Source organism: Gymnogyps californianus, chromosome 3 (genome assembly GCF_018139145.2).
Source record: "Gymnogyps californianus isolate 813 chromosome 3, ASM1813914v2, whole genome shotgun sequence".
In the NCBI taxonomy this organism is placed as follows: Eukaryota; Metazoa; Chordata; class Aves; order Accipitriformes; family Cathartidae; genus Gymnogyps; species Gymnogyps californianus.
Window position 1 is genome coordinate 63593454 of NC_059473.1, and position 21747 is coordinate 63615200.

At 38.8% G+C, this 21747-nt stretch overlaps 1 protein-coding gene across 1 annotated transcript in view; it reads left to right on the forward strand.

Annotated features, from left to right (window-relative positions):
- MAP3K5 (mitogen-activated protein kinase kinase kinase 5) overlaps nt 1–21747 on the forward strand; it is a 107888-nt gene that overhangs the window by 74694 nt on the left and 11447 nt on the right. Inside the window, 12 exon segments of the mRNA XM_050893316.1 lie at nt 2026–2121; nt 3498–3579; nt 5531–5664; nt 9919–10046; nt 12002–12138; nt 12781–12886; nt 13849–14006; nt 14498–14675; nt 15489–15509; nt 16621–16798; nt 16899–17067; nt 20051–20236. Of these exon segments, the coding sequence (XP_050749273.1) occupies nt 2026–2121; nt 3498–3579; nt 5531–5664; nt 9919–10046; nt 12002–12138; nt 12781–12886; nt 13849–14006; nt 14498–14675; nt 15489–15509; nt 16621–16798; nt 16899–17067; nt 20051–20236 (1573 nt within the window).

Genomic DNA, 21747 nt, shown 5'->3' on the forward strand with positions numbered 1-21747 from the left:
CTGCCAATGCTCAACTGTTTTATCTGCTGCTTCATGTGGAAGTATTAGTAAGCAGTAGTTACAGCATTTGCAGTATTTCTCATTGACTAAGGGGAGTTCTAGATGCACACGAGCTGGGCACAAGGCCATGCTACATCATGCTTCCCTGTTTGTGTTCGCAGTTTCGCAAATTCAGCCCCAATTCCTCTGTCGTAGAAGTCAGTGGGTACTACGTGTGCTCGGGAACTGTCAGAATGAGGCATTTCCTGAGCAAATTATCCTGTCTCTTTTTATAACTTGGTATTTTTTTAGTCTTCCTTTTTTAACTTTAACAACTTTTTCAGGGAGGAAAGCAACATATAAGCAATGTAAACATTCACTTAAAGGCCTTAAATATTTATGAATTTGCCTGCCCTCTGTGTACACTCCACATTCTTACCCTTTTATTCACTGCTGTGTTAGTGGCTTCTGTGCACATCAGGTTTAAACTGACAGTTTATTCAGTAAAATGTTTAAACTCACATGGAACTTGAAATGAATGAGTAATTCTGTTAATATCAGTTACTCCTTATCTGGAGAGTTTACCTATATGCTTGAAAAACTTGACTTAAAAGTTAGTTTATAAACTGGGGACAATGACTGTCTTCCCAGATGTGTACATTACTTAGCACTTATGAATTTTTCCTAATGTAAAAGTAAATGAGTCACCACACCCAAAGACAAATATTCTTATAATGAAGCTCGCTCTTCTCATAAGTAGCTTTATAAAAGGCAGGCCCCCCAGCTCATCTAAAAAGCCATTTGTTTACCAAAAGTCACAGGGCTCTATGGTAGAGGAATCATAAAAGGAAACAAGGATCAGACAACCTTAGACACCTATTAAAGGTTGAAAATTACAAGTATTTCCTGATATTTAAAGAAAAACTGTTATGTTAATCAAATCATCAATCCTTTGGCACAACATAGAATATCATTCTACTTTATTGTGCTATAAATTAATTAAAAACATGATGGCTATCTTGATCCACCTAAAATAGATTGATTTTGTAGGACTGTGGATTTTGTCCAGTATCTTAAGAATGTTAATAAGGAGACTTAATTTGTCTTGGTTTCCTCAAATACTGCATTATATTCCCTTGTAACACCTCTAGCCATCTTCTTTTTTCCTTTTCTAATATAGTAACAATCAATTATACTGCATCAGCTTGACACCTGGCACTCAACATGTGACAAAGTTACAGAAAGAGCTATTTCAAATAATGTTTAATATTTTCTATAAGGAGCACAGTAATGACTTGCATATAAAACAGTTCTGGTGAATTAATATCTTTGCAAGAGCTGCAGCCTACATGGGGTAGAAAACTGACAACTGTACCAGAGTTTGCACCTCTTCTGCTCTCCGAGACATCTATGCATCCATAAGAAAATGGCATACGTACTTCTTCATTGTCTTTGTTCTCGTGTTATAGCAGATAAAACCAAAACTGAAGAAGAGCATGGGTGGGCAAGGGTGGTAAAGTCATTCACCTCATTTTTTGATGCTGACTTAATTTTAAAATATTTTTCCAACATACTATCAGTGTACCAGTTCACAAGGAACTGATCAGAAATTTTTGTGTTCAGGATTGAGCTGTGGCTGATTTCTAAAGCAGGAAGAACTCATGAGTTGAGTTCAAAGTCCAGCTTTCTAATGTGATCATGAAAGGATGTTTCATCTTGGCTGTAGGAGTGGAAATTAAGGGCCTTACCTAAATGCACTGAAGACAAACATGACTCAGGTCAATGGAAATAATCCTGTTAACTTCTTTGCTCCTACTCTTTCTTGGGCAGTGTGTGGACTAGGGAGGCAAGCTGAATGATAGCAAACAGCAGAATGTGAACTTTGGAGGATACAAGTGTAATTTTACAATAAGGAAAAGCTATGACTTCTTAGATTTAATCTGGTGTTTTCCCATATTAAATGGGTTGATCTGTATGGCTTGACATAGCTGGTGGAAGTCCAAATGCATCTTTCCAATAACATGTTCTGCTTGACTGTTCTTTCAGCATTTCGAAGTTTGAAGAACGATGCTGTTTCTTATACGTGCTGCACAACTCAGATGACTTTCAAATCTATTTCTGCACAGAACTTCATTGCAGAAGGTGTGTCACTGTTGTTATTTCAGAAAAAACATGACCTGTGATGGGGTAGATGGTGTCTGCCTGCACAACAGGGACTGACTGTTTCAGAACTATGGTGAAAGTTGATCTAAGCATCTTCAGTGATCACCATCTTTCATGCAAAAGCTTAGTACTGCAGTACCCTGGAGATGTATGAGGTTTGAAGGGTCAAAGTGCAAGCTCAGACAAACAGTAGAAACAAATATGATTACAAATTTCTTTTTTTTTTAATGTATTTTGTGGGATTATTTTTCTAATACTTACCATATTAAGGCTTACTACAAGTGTTTGTTGCCCCCCAATCCAACAAAGCATCCTAAACTTAAAATGGACTTTCTGAAGTGGGAACATTTGCGGTAACAACAAGGTCTGGTCAAGATTTCTCTTTCACTGTAACTAAAATTTTATTTATGATTACGAAGAAGCACACTTGATTTCCTTTACATTAGCATCATGTTTACATAAGTAAGATTGTACCAGTATCCCTACAGGAAACTTGGCAAGGGTTTGTTGCACAAAATTAAAGGTGTCTCCGTTTCTCTAGGCTGTGCTTCTGCTCCATAAGCTTGAGGGCTGTGGTCTTGAATTGATCCAGAAGGCATTCCCAGAGGAAATTTCATGTCTTTTTGTGCTAAAAAAGGTTGCAACTTTACCAAAAATCACTGCAGTACTCTGTATTAATGGCTGTGGCCACCTCCCAGCCCAATCCCTAGCTTGTTCTCTCATCCATTCTAGTTCATATAGGTTCTTTTACCATGTTCATTCCCCTTCATATCTGAACACTTCTTGGAAGATGAGTAAGCAATACCTTAGCATGACATGGTATTTGTACTTGCATTCTTTCGAACGGGAAGAAGTCATATGTAATAGTATGTTTTTTTAATGGGAAGTTGTAAAATAGACCCCTTTTCATTCAAGCAAAAACTTGAAGCTAGCCTTCCTGCACTGCAAAAACTCCTCCAAATGTAGGCAAGACTTTTAGGCGCTTCTCCTGATGCTTCAGTGCTTTCATTGGACATAAAGAAGTGGTGGTATAGGATGAGAATTTCATCTGATATGTAGATTTTGAAATATGAATTCCATTAATAATTTCAGACATTATGGATGTCTTGCACATATAAAAGGAGTACATAAAAGAAGTAGGAAAACTGCAGGTTTTGACTGTTAGTTCTCCATGTAAACAAAAATATTTTTTTCTTTTTGCTGACAAACAAACTTTTACATTGAGTTTATACTTACTATACTTAAGTCCTCTTTTGGTTCATTCATTACTCTAGAGAGAAGCATTCTCTTTGTCCTCATACTGTCTCAAGTGTGTATTTGCTTTGCTTATTTCCCCCCCCCCGCCCTTTTAACAGGTTTTTTGACATGGTGAACAGTATCACTGAAGAAATAGGGAAGACTACAGAGGAAGGGGAATGTGATGGAGACTCTCTAGAGGTATTTTTACTCCCCCCCCCCCCTCCCCCCACCAACATACTAAGAATTTTGAGCTTCTAGCATAGCATTTTACTGAAGGGAGTAAATTACTCATCCCTTCTCTGGAAGAAGTTAGACAAGTTATTGTTTACAAAATCTTATCCTCTACTGTTTATAAATTAATTATTCTTTTCAGTGATCCTCGTGTAGGTTTTGTAACCAGCATAGCTAAATCTCTCTTGTATTTCCGTTAGCACACTCGCTTGAGAAGGTACTCAACTCTGGAATTCTCCAGTCGTGCTTATCACAGAGTGACTCTTGTAACAGTTACTTCAGAGTGTAATTGCAGGCAGCATTAGCATCTGATTTTAAAGACTTGTCCACTTCACGCATCACTGGAATTGTGCGCACTTACGTTATTGGCAGGTTGTCTGCACAAGTAAAGATATAATTGTAGTAGGGGAAGGCTTGTCCTGGCTAGTTACCATCTGTAGGCAAGCATGGCAATGAACAGCAAAGTCAAATCAGATGACGATGTTGGTGCTACGGGGAGTCTGTTTATACCCTTAGCCCACTAACTCACACTGAAGCTTAGGATGCCCTACTTCTGCTACCACCCCTGTTAGCTAAGTTATAGCTTGCCTGGGTATGCCATTACACACTGTGTTCTCACCTTGGGTTTCTATCTGAACATACACATAATTGAAAAGTGAGTACAGGGCCATTGGGTGCAATGTAGTACTTAGGGTGTTCAGGCTTTGTTTTAGGTGGCAGGGAACAGGATAGAATATCTAAGCCCATGTCCTATGACATGAAAATCTGGTGTCCCAAAGCTCTAGAGACATCCAGAACTAACTGAGAGAGTCAGTGCTTCATAATGAATACAGACAGCCCTCTGTCCCAGTTTTGATGTTGGCATTTTATAATACATCTGAAATTGGAGATGGGACAGAGAGAAACCACTAGAGTGACTTGTGGGCTAAAAAAATACCCTATAATGAGAACCTTAGGGTGCCTAATTTGTTTATTTTAGCAAAAAGAAAAGCAGTGGGTGACTTGATTACAGTGAGTAAGTATTTTTACAGGGAAGATTATGATGTGCTAATGGTTTTTTTAATCTGTTGAAGAAAAATGTAATTAAATAGTGACACAAGAAATTTGAGTTGAGGCATGACTTCACCATGAGAGTAATTAATTGTTGAAACAAAGTACTAAAAGAAGTAGTGGATTCTCTCTTTTATTAAAAAGATAGCAGTCTTTATTTGGAGAAAAATAAAAAATACTTTATCTATGCATAAGCTACTGGGTTTAGCATGGGAGTGAGCATGTGAAATTCCATGTCTGTGTTACACAAGAGGGCAGATCAGATAATCTATCTAATGACTGTTTCTGGACTGGCCTTAGACTCTTTGAAATTCAAATTCAGCCGAAACCACGCTTAATACACTGCAATCCTGACTAACCTCCATTGGCACACTCTGCTGGCTGACCTGGCACTGGCAAAATTGAGGTTGTGCTGGTTTTGGAAGATGTGGTCAGGTCAGGAGAGCATCTGGAACAAATTAAGTGTATCCTGCCTTGCTTCCTATGTCTGTGTGGGAGCCGAAGTTCTCAGCTTGGCGCAGAGTGCCCTCTGTCGCCTTCTCTTGTTTTTACAGCACCTGCCGGCAGAATCGCAGATACTGTTGAGTAAGACACGCAAGCGTAACTACACAGGACAGGTAAAGGCTAGCTTAGCTTTATGCACTTACCTGAAATGGCTACCTTAGAAGCCAGTGCTTCCTGTACAGTCAGTGGAGAAATATAGGCATGTCTGCACGGTATCCAAATTGTCTTCTTGAAGTGTTTTTCTTTCCTTCTCCATGTTCTGCAGAAAGCAACTAGCATCCCAGATGCCTTAGTTATGAGCACAGGGTCAGATGGAATAAATCTTATCCCTCTGTTTCATTTCATGTTGTTGTTTGCTTTGCAGTATGATTATGAATATGATGAAAATGGCGAGCGAGTCATTCTGGGGAAAGGAACTTACGGCATTGTATATGCAGGACGAGATTTGAGCAATCAAGTCAGAATTGCTATTAAAGAAATCCCAGAGAGAGACAGCAGGTATAGTAACTGTGGCTGATTCAAAATTTTGTGTATTACATAATTTCATCAGTAACGTGATCAACCAGTTTGCTGATCAAGGAGTACCTCTTCTACAAAGCTGCCAGTAAATTACCTGTCTGTGGTATATAATGGTGTTCCCTATCTTTGTAACTAGACGTTTCCAAGTTGTGGAATACATTATGATCACAGCTGAGAATGTAGATGTTTACTGGTTTTGGTACTAGTAGTTTATAATACTTTTTCTTTCTGAAAGAAATATTGCTGAAGTGCAGAATCTCACTCAAAGACCTAGTGATAAGCCCTATCTTAGACATGCTCAGGCATGTCCTTATAAAAGAACTATTGAAATTAATGATTTGTGGTGTCCTTCTAAAATTCTGAGCCTGAATTGTTGATAAAGGCATTTTCCCTTCCTGTTTGTGCATCATTTATTATGGAGCCTCTTAACATTAGAATAAATCATGTGGAATGATCTTTTTGTCCACACTTTTTTAATGCAGAGTCTCTTTATATATGTATTGCCCTCTCTCATTTAAAGGTTGCCATGGAAAGACCAGACTCTTGATGTCCTTAGTACTCGTATGTCTGGAGGCTTCCAGTGTGTCCTATTTTGAATACATAGATTTACACAGTGCCTGGATCTTTAAAGTGCCTCTCAGACAGACTGTAAAATATTATCAAAGACAGTAACTCAGGCTTATGTTCAGGAAAGCTAGGAAAAGTAGGAAATAAAGTCATTGCCGTAGTTGGTAAGAGAAAGATAAATCCCTCCTTTCCCAATGGTTAAAGAAATAATTTTTATGAAGGAAGCTCTTCTGATAAAGACAGAACACTGCTTGGTAGCAGGAGGAATCGCATACTAAATGAATGTAGGTAAAATACCGAGTGTACCAGCTGGTGAATTTTCATCCATCATTTGTCAGGAATGGAATCCATATTTCCAAGTTTCTTGTCGTCTTTTGCCCATTTGGCTTTTTTGGTTTACTGCTATGATCTAATGGATAGCTTGCCCTTCAGCAGGATTTCCCATATTTTGGCATGCTGCATTTCCTCTGTAGGAGGAAATAACTGTATCCTAGTTTGTGCAGTGTTCAATCTACAATTAATATCAGGAAGGAAGCTGGTTTTACCCGTCCCTACGTAGCAGTAGTCTTAAAGAGAGTGCTAGTATTCAAAACAAGAGGCTATTCTAACCCACCACAGTGGCTGTTGTTATTTGTACTTTTATCTAGAATTTATGTCCCTGGTGATAAAACCACTGTTGGTGGAAAAGGAGTGTTATTCTCTACAACCTATCCAGCATCGCGTACTGTTATTTAAATTGTATTGGAGCCTAGATGTTGACAGGACACTGTGTGATAACTCTTATAAAGTTTTCTTCGTGTAATTTACAGACTGGAAGGTCAATAATGCCACCTGGTATCCTAGCTCAGTTTCTTTTTCATGGGTCTCTCTTGTGGGCCTTCCTTCGGTTGTTCTCACTTGTTCTTTTTTTGACGTTTAAAAAATGAATCCTTCTAAATCTTTTTGAATCCATGTATATATTGGCTGTTCAATATGGATATGTGTGTGTGGTCTACTAACTTTTCCATTCTCATAATATTTTAAAGATACTAGAACTCACATTATGGAAAGGGGAACCCTTCCATCCTCTATATTGTTATTGTAAATTTAACTTCAAGATGTGTTACAGTTTCTCAGAAAGTATGGCCTCATTACATAGAACAGTCTCAACTCAAAATAGAGTTGCAAGTTTTGTATGTGCTGAGAAGAAATTTGTTGTTTGTAACAACTGTGGTTAACAGAAAGATAGCCTGAATAGACCAGTAACTACTTTAAAGGGAAAAAAAAAAAAATCTGGATTTTTCTTCTCCAATGCATATTTTAAAAGAATTTTCAATGGAAAAGGTTTCAGGTTCAATGTGCAAAGCATACTGGAAAAGAGATTATTAAGAAGCTGTTAGTCTTTCATCTAGACTTTCAAAAATATTTACAGGCTTCCAGGACAAATTTCAACTATTATTATTTTAATGGCAAAGTAAGAAAAATTTATTAATTCATTTCTGATTTATTATAACCTGATCTTTTAGCACTTTGAAAGAAATCTATAGAAAGAAAAGGATTAATCTCTGAAGTTAATTCTTACCATTTTCAAAGTAAAAATCACCATCTTTTGAATTAATAAGAAATAATTAAGTTCTGAGTCGGAGCATGGCCAGAAATGCAATGTGCAAAAAGCAGCAAGTCTTCGACACTGCTATATGTTAAATATAAGCTACTGAATAATTTACTTCATTGTCAGGAAATATTAGACTATGGAGACACATCCTGAAAGAAAAGGAAACATTCCTGCAATGCTGTTGCCCTCAAATGCATTTCCAGTACTACAAAATAGTACCAGTGGCCATATCAACTTTCCAAGTTAAAGTAAAATCATATTAGGTAGATAGTAAGATCTAGCTTTCTAGGATTTAGAATTTGTCTGTCTTTCCACCATTTAAAGTCTCCTTATGACTAAGTTCTAAAATAATAAATGCTTCATCCCACTGGAGAATTTTCTTATGGCTTGCTTTTATTTGCTAAATTATTTTAGTTGCTCAAGACTCAATTAACTGTGCAGTTTATAAGTGCAGGGGAAGAATTATAATGATCTTGCTGTTGCTGCTCTGAATGAATATCCCATTAATAGAACTCAGGGATATAATCTCTGATGATTTTGCATTTCTGAATGACTAACAGTGTAGTCAGAATCTTTATAGTCATGTGTGGAGAGGCAAGCCAAACCTCAAATTAGTTTTTAGTAAATAGTTTTGGAGTTGCATAATCACATTTTCATTAACCAAATACTTTCCTTGTTTTCTGTAACAGTTGTTTTCCAGAGGGATTTTCAGATGCCCACTTTTTTTTTTTCTTTTCCCTCCACTTTTTTGAGAGTTCAGCCTCCACTTGTAGCTTCATGCTCTTGTTAGGGTGAGCTGATAACTACCTGCCCCAAAAGAGAGTGGAGCTCACAGGCACTTTTCCCCTAACAACTTCGATTGCATTCGTGCTTTGATTGTATTCCTGGCACTGGCACTCTGCTGGGTCCAGGGAGAGCTAACTCCTGGACTTGAGGCAGCAGGAAGCTACCCCTCCTCCCAATGAATAAATAAAAGTTTTCTGCGAGTTCATTAGGGGACGAGAATGTACCAGTGTTGGTGCGAAGTCTATGCTGAGAGCAACCTGGTGAAGGTGGCAGTAAAACTATTCCTTTTGGTGGCAAGTAGCTGCAAGGTTGAGTTTGCAGTTACGTTTAGTACTCCCTCAGTGTAAGCATCTGAATGTCTTCCACTTGCTCAAGACTCTGCACCTCCTTCTCGCATCTGGACTGACAGAAGGAGGTCTGTGTCCTTCATCTATTTCAGCTACCCTGAAAGTCTGACTGCAGATGTTCGTGCTTTAGTGAAAAGAGCCACCAGGCTCTCAGCATATTGTCTGCATTTTGCCAGACAGTATAAAGAACCTGGCAGCTGACCTGCTTCCAGCTCACCCATGGTTGGAAGAAGAGCATTAGGCCTGGCCCAGGGAGCACATCAGCTGCTGAGCTCTGGTGGTGTTCCACACTGGAGAAGGATCCAGACTCCAGAAACCTTCTTAGCAAAAAGACTGCTGAAAAGCTTACATCTCTGAAAAATATTTTACCTTGGACTAAATTACATTTGATGAAATTGTTTTGATCAGTTCTTCTGAATATCTCCTCATGAAATGATTCCTGTTTTCTTACTCTCATAGCTATCCACTCTTGCCTTCAGATAAGACTCCTACTTTAATTGAAATTTAAATGGTGATCTCTTTTCATTATTGAGGTGACTTTAATTATACACTAACTTTATGGCTTACTAGTTCACTTTTGGCACTAGTCTGAATCCAACCACTTGCCCAACTGTTTATTCTCTTTGAGTTAGGCTGGAGAGGAGTTAATTTTCCACAAATTTTGTTTTGCTCAGTCTGTCTTTGTACATTTATAACATTTTGTGTGTGTATACACAATATTATATCTATTTTATATATGTTATGTGTATTTATATATTATTACATAATTTTTTAGTATGTGGTGGTCACAACCACTGTTGTTAAATGCATCTAACACATAGTCATTTTCAGTGTAAACATCTTTCATGGGACCTAAAAATAGAACTTCAGCTACTACAGTAAACACAAGACCTTCTTCCCAAAGGTCAATATTGAATAAACTGCTTCTTTTCTTTCCAGGTACTCCCAACCTCTGCATGAAGAAATAGCTTTGCATAAGCATCTCAAACATAAGAACATTGTCCAGTATTTAGGTTCTCTTAGTGAGAATGGCTTCATTAAGATATTCATGGAACAGGTGCCAGGTGGTAAGTTGTGGGAGAGACTGGTTTGGTGGTTGGTTGGTTTGTTTTTTAACATTTTAAACGTATAAAAACCTATAGTACTGCAACAAGATATATTTCATGCAAATGTAATATTCTTTAATATCTCTTTCCTAAATTAATGGGGAAAACTGTGTCTTCAAAGTGCTTGAGTCCTCTCATTCAGAATTTAGATAGGATATGCTACTGATACAGCTCAGATCATTGCTGTGGCAGGCAAGCTCCTTTTACGTACAAATCTCTGTGAGTTGACGCTGGCTGGACACCAGGTGCCCACCAAAGCTGCTCTATCACTCCCCTCCTCAGCTGGACAGGGGAGAGAAAATAAAACGAAAGGCTCGTGGGTTGAGATAAGGACAGGGAGATCACTCACCAATTACCGTCACGGGCAAAACAGACTCGACTTGGGGAAAAATTAATTTATTACCAATCAAATCAGAGTAGGATGATGAGAAATAAAACCAAATCTTAAAACACCTTCCCCCACCCCTCCCTTCTTCCCAGGCTTAACTTTACTCCTGAATTTTCTACCTCCTCCCCCACAGGGGCGCAGGGGGATGGGGAATGGGGGTTTGGTCAGTTCATCACATGTTGTTTCTGCCGCTCCTTCCTCCTCAGGGGGAGGACTCCTCACACTCCTCCCCTGCTCCAGCATGGGGTCCCTCCCACGGGAGACAGTCCTCCACAAACTTCTCCAACATGAGTCCTTCCCACAGGCTGCAGTTCTTCACGAACTGCTCCAGCGTGGGTCCCATCCACGGGCTGCAGTCCTTCAGGAACAGACTGCTCCAGCGTGGGTCCCCCCCAGAGTCACAAGTCCTGCCAGCAAACCTGCTTCAGCGTGGGCTCCTTTCTCCACGGGTCCACAGGTCCTGCCAGGCGCCTGCTCCAGTGTGGGCTTCCCACAGGGTCACAGCCTCCTTTGGGCCTCCACCTGCTCCAGCGTGGGGTCCTCCACGGGCTGCAGGTGGATATCTGCTCCACCATTAACCTCCATGGGCTGCAGGGGGACAGCCTGCCTCACCATGGTCTTCACCACGGGCTGCAGGGGAATCTCTGCTCTGGCGCTGGAGCACCTCCTCCCCCTCCTTCTTCACTGGCCTTGGTGTCTGCAGAGTTGTTTCTCTCACATCTTCTCACTCCTCTCTCTCACTGCAACTGCTGCTGCGCAGCAACTTTTTCCCTTTCTTAAATATGTTCTCCCAGAGGCGCTACCACTGTCGGCGATGGGCTTGGCCTTGGCCAGCGGTGGGTCCATCTTGGAGCCGGCTGGCACTGGCTCCATCGGCCATAGGGGAAGCTTCTGGCATCTTCTCACAGAAGCCACCCCTGTAGCCCCCCCACTACCAAAACCTGGCCACGCAAACCCCATACAAGATCAGAGATGATCTGTGGTCATCCTACTAGAAAGATGGTAGCTAGTCTCAGGTGGCTGAGCCCTCCTCAGGTACCCAACACAAGAGATTGGTGATTGTTGCTTCTGTTTGAGACCAAAGAACTCATAGCAGCCAGACGCAACAAAAATCCCACTTCTTGAGCTTAGCTTTTCAAGAAGCTGTGGAGTTGGTGTACGTGCAAAGACATGCATATGCACATCCACCCTTTTTCTCTCTTTTACAACATTCCTCTGAGGCAACTTCTCTCCAGGCATAGGAGAGAGGTGGGCGCATTGATTAAATGGGTTCTGATCTGCCTGCTTGAGGAAGCATATGCTTCTCTGCTGCAGCTGAGGCCAGTGGAGATACTGAGACTCTCTTTTTAATTACTCAGGCTGGTGATGATGCAAGTAAGCATTCGCCTGGAGAGGCCTTTGGTTATAGAAGAGGTGCCTACACTTGGTTTGGGATTGATGTTTGTTTGTTACTTTTTTTTTCCTTTGGGGGAGAAGGCAGAATTTAATCAGATTTTTACTCTCACTTTTTTGCTCTCCAACATTATAGGCAGCCTTTCTGCTCTTCTACGATCAAAATGGGGACCATTAAAAAATAATGAGCAGACAATTGGCTTTTACACCAAGCAGATTCTTGAAGGATTAAAATACCTCCATGATAATCAAATAGTGCATCGAGACATAAAGGTAAGAATTTGCAAAGAATTAAGCCTGATAGCATTATGTAACTGCATAACCATTTATTTGTCCTATAATTTAAAAACTTTTTTCCAAAAGTTCTTTGTTGTCACATACCCCCTGTGCTATTCTGAAGTGTGGGTTAGGTAAGTGAACCATTGTTGATTTGAATTTGCACCAACAAAATATGTTTGTGTTTTTTATTTTAGAAGAATTGACATATAGCCACTTAAGATGTGATAACGTGGATATTTTTATTTTTGTTTTCAATGACATGATCAAACTTTCATAAAAGCTTATTAGAAGTGAAGAAGATTGTGGATGGGATATTAGCCGGTTCTTTTCCAAGGAGATTGCAGATGAAAAAGTTCCCTTTAAAAAAAAAAAAAAAAAAAAAAGCCTTTTTCCCCTCTCTTAGTATTCTTTAACTGAATTCCTATAGTAGGGGAAGTTCACTTTGAGATGAAGTTTCTGATAGTGGGATTACATAAGGCAGGAACACTATTGATTCCTCTTTCACCTCCCCTCTTACAAGCCTTAGGAGGTAATTCTTACTTACTAAAGAGTGCATTGTAGAAACAGGCTATGCAAGAAGTCTTAGATGAAGAGTCAGCAGAGAAAAATAATTGCTCTGAATGTTCTGTTCCTCAGGGTGATAACGTGCTTATCAACACGTACAGTGGAGTGTTAAAGATTTCAGACTTTGGAACTTCAAAGAGACTTGCAGGAATCAACCCATGTACTGAAACTTTCACTGGTATGTTCCCAGAGCAGACTCTCTTTCCTCACTCGAACTGTGCATGTAGGGTCAGAATCCACAGCTGCTGAACTTTCATTGACTTCAAATCAATATAAAAGGTTGCTGCAAGAATAACTTTTTGTATACCTAATCTTAAGCTATACACTGTACTTGTATGCCCTGTTCAGAGAGAATGCTGTTTTGTAAGTTCCACTTGAGACGTGAAAGTCCTCTGCAACGGAAGAGCTGTGTCTTTCCTATGCTGTATTTGAGTCTCTCTCTTCTGTGCGCGTGGCTTTTTCATCTTGCTGATCGAAGGCTCTTTTCTTTCCTGACTGGCTTGGACATCCTGGCTTCATCTCCAGAATTGCTTATCTACAGAGCCTGTCATTAACTTCCTCCTCATTCTGCTTGATAATTTGATTTGGATGTTAAATCATGCAGTGGCACTGCATTAAATAATTATGCAAAATGAGAAGTGACTGTTATTTTAATTCCATCCTCTGCTCTTCCATTTCTGCTTTAAATGGAACAGAATGCAGAATGACGTGTCAGGTTGATTCCCTTACTTCAGAAAAAGTGTTCGTATCACCTGCTGTTTTAGGTTCAGGTTTCAGATTTCACTTCCTTTTTCTCTCTGGATGCAATTCAGAGTGATCTTTCTTATTTTAATCTTAATCTATAATACACTAAATGAAAATTCTGTTTGATCCAAAGCTCATTGAAACCTTTTAATAATTGGCATTGACTTTGAAAAGCGGTATCATCAGATCAGATGCTTTTAGCACAAGTATTATTTTGAATAGTATTTTGAGTTTTATGTGGAATACATATGGGAATTTTTGAATTTTGAATAATAAAGAGTATTTTTAACTCTCCCAATATTGCTCACTCCTCAGTGATTTTGTTCCTCTTGTCCTTTAGCTATCTATTTGCACCATTAGTGCACCTAAGTAAAAAAATGAGTATGTTTTAAACAGGTACCCTTCAGTATATGGCACCAGAAATCATAGACAAAGGGCCACGTGGCTATGGGAAGGCTGCAGACATCTGGTCTTTGGGATGCACAATCATTGAGATGGCTACAGGGAAGCCCCCGTTTTATGAACTGGGAGAACCACAAGCAGCTATGTTTAAGGTCAGATATCTTCCTTGTACGACTCAGACCAGTATTTGTAAACACGGGAAATCTTATGACTGTTTTGGGGAAGCTAGAATTAGAGATTGCAGGAAAAGAAGATAAAGGAAGTGCTTGGTTAGTGAGGATGTTAAGAAGAATGAGCTGATTCACCTGAGTGGGAGTGCTGTGTAGTTTTGAAGAGAGTAATGGAGCAATAGCAGCTATTCAGCAGCCTGGGTGTTTAAAAAAAAAAAAACAACAACTGAGAAAAGAAGCAGTTTTCCGCTTTGCGAGAGCCTCTACTTGCAATTGTGGGGTTTTTAATGTAATTGTTTATACAGTTTGTAATAGGTTTTTTTTTTCTCTGAATTGATAAACTAGTTACAGAAAGATAATATCAAAACTTGAGAACAATATACCACTTTTACTATCGAAACACTTTTTTGATGCTATTTAGTGTTTGGGAAAAGAACAGTGTAGGCCATTGTTTCTCCCTTTATTTGTCTCAGGTGGGAATGTTTAAAATACACCCAGAGATTCCTGAATCCATGTCTGCAGAAGCCAAGGCTTTCATATTGCGTTGCTTTGAACCAGATCCTGATAGACGAGCTTTTGCTCATGAGCTACTTATAGATGAATTCTTGAAGGTGTCAAGCAAAAAAAGAAAGTCCCCATCAAAGCTCTCAGGTAAGCATTCCTGAACTCAATCTGGAATTTTTCTCTTGTCAATGATACTGTTTCCCGAAACTGCTGATTTAGTCTTTAAGATGAACACAGCAGATCTCCATCCCAGGTGAACGTTCAGTTGTAACCACCTGTTCCAGCAGCTTGCTGCAGAAACACTGTTGTAGCACAATTCTGTTATTGTGTGGTCACAGAGGTGTGATTTATATAAATATTTCTAATAAGGTTTCTAAAAGGTGTTTATGGTTTTGTGCAGCTTTTGTGGTTGTTCGGGTTTTTTTTTTTTTTTTTTAATTTGCATATGTTTTCATTCAGAGAATGTTTGCATAGAGTACACTTTGTGTAAGGTTAGAACATGCTATTGAGCTTCAGGGAAGTTTTGCACACGAGCAAAATAATCTTTCTTCCATAGCAAATGTGCATGCACTGCGTTATTTTTGTTTCATGTACTCATTTCCTGTAGTGTTCTAAATTATGGAAAATAACAAAGGAGTTTTGAGAGTATGAATGACATATTCTCTGTGTGTGCATATATACATATGAAAATATCTTCTGTATATTTTTAGCATGATATCTAAAAGAAATAAAAATACCAGATAAAGGAGATGGCATTGGATGATCGCTTTTAATGTGGTTTCCACATCCCCAGGTTAAAATTAACTTTAAATCGCAATAAATTACACTTTCAGAGATTGCAGACAGGAGAGTCCAGATAGTCCTTAAAAATGGGAAGAGGGTTATCCTTTAGACTATGCTTATTTTCTCAGTTAATTTCAGCACATTTAACTTTCTTTTTTCTTTGCTTTTCTCCCACAGTTCTTTCAGCTAACACAAATGGTGAGTTTTAACATACTTCTCTATCAAAACATAGCTGTGTAGATACTGTGGTTATCACTTATTCTGGTATAATTTGTCACACAAATGTTGCAAAGAGAAGTGGGCACAATTATGAAAGTAAGTGACCTTTCTTTGTTAGGAACCTCTAATTCATTGTGCAAATTTAAACTACTGTTTGTAATCCTACCAGACTATGGCTTAATTGTCTAGGCAGGTGGGTAATACAGGCTTGAAGAGCTGCGTTGTTGTTATAGGGCCATTTAGTGGAAATCTGAACAGGAAACCAAATGGCTGTTTTATAGTAGCAATAGAGCCAAGGTTTGTGGAGAAAGATAACATAGGTTTTTATTAGGCTAAATTCTATAACTGAAAAAAGCGGAATGCATTTGAGACCCCTTGTCAGGCCTGGGTACAGGATACTCATCTCTTTCAGGAAATGAACTGGGGAGAGTGGCGGGGCGGGGGAAACCGAACAAACACATAGTTACCTTCATGCTGAGTTGCTGTCAAAGTACATTTTGAAATGTGCAGATGTGAAATAGGTATGAATAGTTTCTTGCAGCAGTAATGTGTGCTCTGGATTTAAAAATAGAAGTTCTGACTTAACATGCATGTTTATTATTAATCAAAGACTATGAACTAATTAAACTTGTACAAAATAATCTGATAAAGAAATGTATCTTATATGTGTTATAGTATATATACTTATGTATTGTATATATAAATATATATGTTCATATACACACATAAAATTAAGATCTTGGAAGGTGCTTGGATGACTTACCCTGTAGAAACATTTTGCTGCTGCTGAAAGTGTGTACTGATGATATGAGATGCACGTTCACTCCAGTGGTGAAGTTCTGGAAGTGAACTTGCAAGAGCTCAGCATTTCCATATCTCAGGAAGCTTTTGAATAAAAATATAACTAAAAGATAACTCTATTCTAGAAGAATAAGCTTTAGGAGGTTTTTTGCATTTTTGTTTTAATATTTTGTATTGGTGTGGGGGAAGACTGGAGTCTTTCTGTTTTCTCAGAAAGAATAACCTTTTCACTTCAGAACTGTGATGGCACTTATTAAATTCTAATTTCTGAATATTCCTATACGAATAGAGTATCTTCGGAGTATATCCTTACCTGTCCCTGTTCTGGTGGAAGATACAAGTAGCAGCAGTGAATATGGTTCTGTCTCACCTGATACAGAATTAAAAATTGATCCATTCTCTTTCAAAACAAGAGCCAAATCCTGTGGAGAAAAAGATGGGAAGGGAATCCGGTCCCTTTTTCTGAGGTAAAGAGCTATCTGGCATTTCAGTTACACAGTAGATTAAGAATGTGTGCATTGGGGTGGTTTTTATAAAGTTTCTTTTCACTGAGTGTCTTTCATTCAGCATCCCAGATGAAAATTTTGAGGATCACAGTGCACCTCCTTCACCTGAAGAGAAAGATTCTGGGTTTTTCATGCTGAAGAAGGATAGTGAAAGGAGAGCCACCCTTCACAGGATATTAACTGAGGACCAAGAGAAGGTGGTGAGGAACTTGATGGAAGCTTTGGCTCAGGTAAAGTAATTTCAGAAGGCAGCAAAAATTTTATGGAACTTGAAGACTTATCTGCAGTTACCTGGAACTTTTGAAATTACACATAGTAAAGCAATTAAAAAATAAAGTTTGATTAAACTAGAAAGCATACACCATGTAAGCTTTCACGGTTTACTGTTTTACTGAGGCTATTAAAAATAGGCTTTAAAATTCTTTATGCTGCATTACATATGCCTTTTGTGTTGTTTGTAAATACTATATGTATACCTGGATATTAGTGCTGGCCAGACAACAGAAAAACATGTTTTCATGATATTATATTTTGCCAGTGATTTTCAAATGGGACTAACTGAGGCTGTCAGGTCAACTCATGTGAGATAGATCATTCCCCAGGAGGTGATTAACTTGCCCTCTGTTTAGAGTTCTGTCTTCTGGCTGACTGGTTTGACGGAGGGAGGTTTAGGTCTTTTGGCCTGCTCTGGCCTTATGGTAGGTTATTGTGTAGAAAAAATGAGGCTGATTGGTACACCATTGCCTTCTAGCCAACAGCCATAAAAGGGGAAAGAGGGGGCTAGGGAGAAAATAAATTGCAGCTATTCCTCACAGCAGCTGGGAGCACATATGGAGGGGAGGGAAGATGGAGTAACAGTGGGAGCTACAGCAAACAACAAAATAATTGCAGAATGACCTTTTGGCACTTCTTTGTGGGGATGATTCATGATGATGTATCAGTTCAGGATGACACTGAATAAATTACAGGTCATGACCACACTGCTAAATGTTGCAACACTGTAATTGGATGACATGATTTTTGTTCTTGTTTGTAACGTGTGTGTTAGTAGTTAATTGACTCATTTCATTCTCAAGGCTAAGTATTGCTGGTCTAAAACATTTGTACAAAATGTGATAACTCGTCTTCTAAAGATAGTACTGTTTAGAAACTGATGCAAACCAATACGATTCTTATGTATATACTACAGTTAATGGAACTGGAAATTGCTGCCATACCAATAAAAAGAGCGGCTAACTCTTGGTGGGGGGAGGGAGGAACCCACAGTTGTCCTGGTAACTATAGAAAGTGTTAAAATAGAAGGCAATAAGAGAGATGCCTGTGATCTGTGCTTTGCTAGAGTGTTGCTATAACAGACACAGTTGTTAGCATGTGTATGAAAGGGATAATCAGTGATTGTGAGAGGCTGAAACTCAATCGCAAAATCTGGAGGGTGCTTGGTGTTTCATGCCTTCCTCAGCTGGAGCTGGAACAGCCCAAGAGAGGAGCAGAGAGACATGGAGTTGTAGAGCCAAGGAGTTCAAAGCACACGTGCGTGGGATTGTCTGCCCTTTAAGAGGATGCAGAACTCTGACTCCCAAACACAGTTTTCTCCCTTGAGAGAAGGACCCTGGTCAAAGAGTAGGAAACTTACTCAAACCACCAGAAAGTGGTAGTAATTGCAGTTAAAGGGAAGTTGAGTTGGCTTCTTGTTATGTCCTGCTTAAATGCAAGAAGTTACCAATAGATGGAAGCCTGACTTGGTTGTTAGGCCTCATCAGGATTTAGGCTTTGATAGTGCTTTTCTCTTCACAAAAACTTTTCATAAGAACAATTTCCACAAAGTCATTGAGTGTGGGGCTAGGGGAGGAGAATGACCCTCCCAAAATAGGTCACACTTTCTTATTAGGGAGCCATACTGGTTGTCCTGTCCTCAGCATGCCTTGATGGACTTGCATCTTCTAGTGCAGGGCTACAGTGTGTTGTGTGTCCACCTATCTGCCCTAATGGCTTTTTAATTATTTACAGGAAAAGGAGATCAGTTACTGCAGGACAGAGTGAGGGATCCACTTCAATATAGCCAATCATCAGGTGAATTCTCCAAATCAAAGCAGATCAGGATCAGAGGCTAGGATCTTTTATCTCAGAGATGGGTGCTTTAGTTAGTGGAATGTTTGACTGCTTTAGAGCTTTTTTTTTTTTTTTTTAGTTTCTCTCTCTCAAATAATCAAATTACCTTTGTTTCATCCTGATCAGAATTAATTAACTATAGTTAAAACCTCAACATTATTGGCAAACGGAGTTCTTGATGTCTGGCCAGCTGTAACAGTCATGGCATAAAACTGGCAAATGCAACAGAACCAAACACCGTATGTCCTTCTGTTATGGAAAACAATGTTAGATATCTTTAGTCTGTATAAATAATTACTTAACTTCCTTCAGAATAAGCATCTCATACTTCATGTTGAACTACTAGTATGGTTTTCTGTCTCTGGCTTAATTTTAAGATTTGGAATTGAAATTTGTATTCAGTTGGCATAACTTTAGAGAGTAAATATAGTCCTCTGCTTCCTAGTTGCTTATGCTGGTTATTCAGATGAATGCTTTTGAGCTTTTTGCTACTTTGGTAGCTCATGCAAAAACACAAAAGCTTTTAAAAATAGGCATATGAATATTTATAATAGAAAGGTGAGAGATTTGTAGACCTGGTCTAAGAATAGGTAAGTGTAGACATTCCATATCAAGAGAATTTATGTAGGAAAGAACTAGTCTCTTTCTGAGCCTTCTGCATAATTTTGACTAATCTCTTCTTTTAAATGCTACTGTGGGACTTTGCATGTTGTCTCAGAGGCACTACAAAGTACATGTTTTGTTTGCAATTAAGAGCAATTTGTAGTATTCAGTGCACAGTATATTTATTCATCTTTTCACTCCTGTACAATGAGACATACCGACTATAGTGTGCACATATACTTCAGCAACTGATAGAAAACAAAGTCAGCTACTTGCTCGTCAAGTAATCTGCATTACCAAGGAGCTCAGCAGTAGAGCTCTGTGCTGCTGTAGTTACGCTGCTACCATTATCTGACCTGCAGCTGCATCTTTCCCTTAACCATAGCAGTAGAGTTTCTGAAAATCTGTATTGCCAACTGACATTATTGGCTGAAGTCCCTCTGGGTGTACATTTCAAAAGATGGCTATCAAAACTATTTCTTTTCCTCTGTCTTCTACCAGGGAGCCGAAGAACCCAAGCTAAAATGGGAACATATCACAACGCTTGTTTCCAGCCTCAGAGAGTTTGTACGGTCCACTGATCGTAAAATCATCGCAACCACTCTTTCAAAACTGAAACTGGAGTTAGACTTCGACAGCCATGGTATCAGTCAAGTGCAGCTCGTGCTGTTTGGTTTTCAAGATGCTGTAAGTTGTCATTTTTGCTAAGAACTTTGTGCACCAAAACTGCCAAAAGAAAAGCTAGAAGCCAGAAGCAAACAGAACTTCATTAACTTCCTCACAGACTTACTGAAACAGTAATATTTGAGGGCTTTGAACCTGTAGTAACAAAAACCTAGCTCACAGCCATGACTTGGTTTGGTTGCCATGTGATCCTTTGGCAGGACACAGACTCTGAACACAACTTTTGAGATTGTGGTGATTAAAGATCTAGAAGGTTCAGCATAGCTGTGTAAACATTATGTCATAGTACTAAAGCAGGAAAGCCTTTTTAAAAAAATCTCATTTTGGAGGGTTTTCTGGTAAATAAGACCAACACTGAATATCAGGCTTATCATACATAAATGCAGATCTCTTGAACTTGACTTCTCTTATAAACTAATACATTAAACCAGTCTATGCCCCCAGTAGTAGTCTGTCTCCCTTGTAATATTGTATTGAGTTCTTATTCCAGTATTTTTGATTAGCAGCAGATTTCTGCCAAACTAGACATTTTCATTTCAATTTATAATAAGCAGGATAAGAAGGAAGGAAAAAAGGTTACTTTTCTGTCAATAATTAATGCAAAATTTATTATTTCCTACAGTGAGCAACCAAACATACACATGGTTACCCTTTAAATAGCTAGCTTACTGAAAGCAAATGTTTTTTCTTCTTAAGCTATGTATTTAAATGTTAGTTCACAAGCCATTAGGCTTAATGATTAAGATGAATAACCAACATGGGAGGGTGCATCTGTGCTGGGCATTACTTGTCCAGACTGAAGTCATGTAATAAAAATGAAGTGACAATTCAAGTAGGCATTTGAGCTGGATGATCCTGTTAGCATTTAAACTTGCGGCACTCTGACAAGTAAGAGAGCTGTCAGGAAGGATTGCATAGCATGTAAACTGTTTGTTGCATAGAGTACACTGACAAGAATTAGATGCTGTTTACGAAAAAACCCTAATGTGTGAAATGAATCTGTAAAAGAGAGGTTTCCACAAATCAAAGTTTTCTCTTTGAGTCTTCACTTTTGAGAACACTTCAGCTCTCCATTCTACTTAGCCTCATATTAATACTGTTTTGACACTTGGAAGAAAAAAACCAAACATGCAAGGTTAAGAAAAAAATTGAGGGGGGAAAAGTACAAATATCTGGGTTGGTTTTCTGATAGAGACATTGCTGGGCATCAGTTGTTCAGTGGTAATTGCCTGAGTCATGTTCTTTTCAATAAAAATTTTACCCTCTTTTGTTAACTTCCTCATTACAAGTTGCTGGTTTTTAACTGACAAATGTCTCTTTCATTACTGTCTCTGTTATTTAACTAAGATAACCCACAGAAAGTTCAAAGAAAGACTTTGCTTTATATGTGCCCAGTCTTAATTCTTTTGGACATAATTAGATTTCTATAGTAGAACACTGAAATCCAGATCAGTATCAAGACCTCAGACTGGGATATTGCTAAAAGTGAGGAAAGTAGTTCCCTTGTTCTCAGA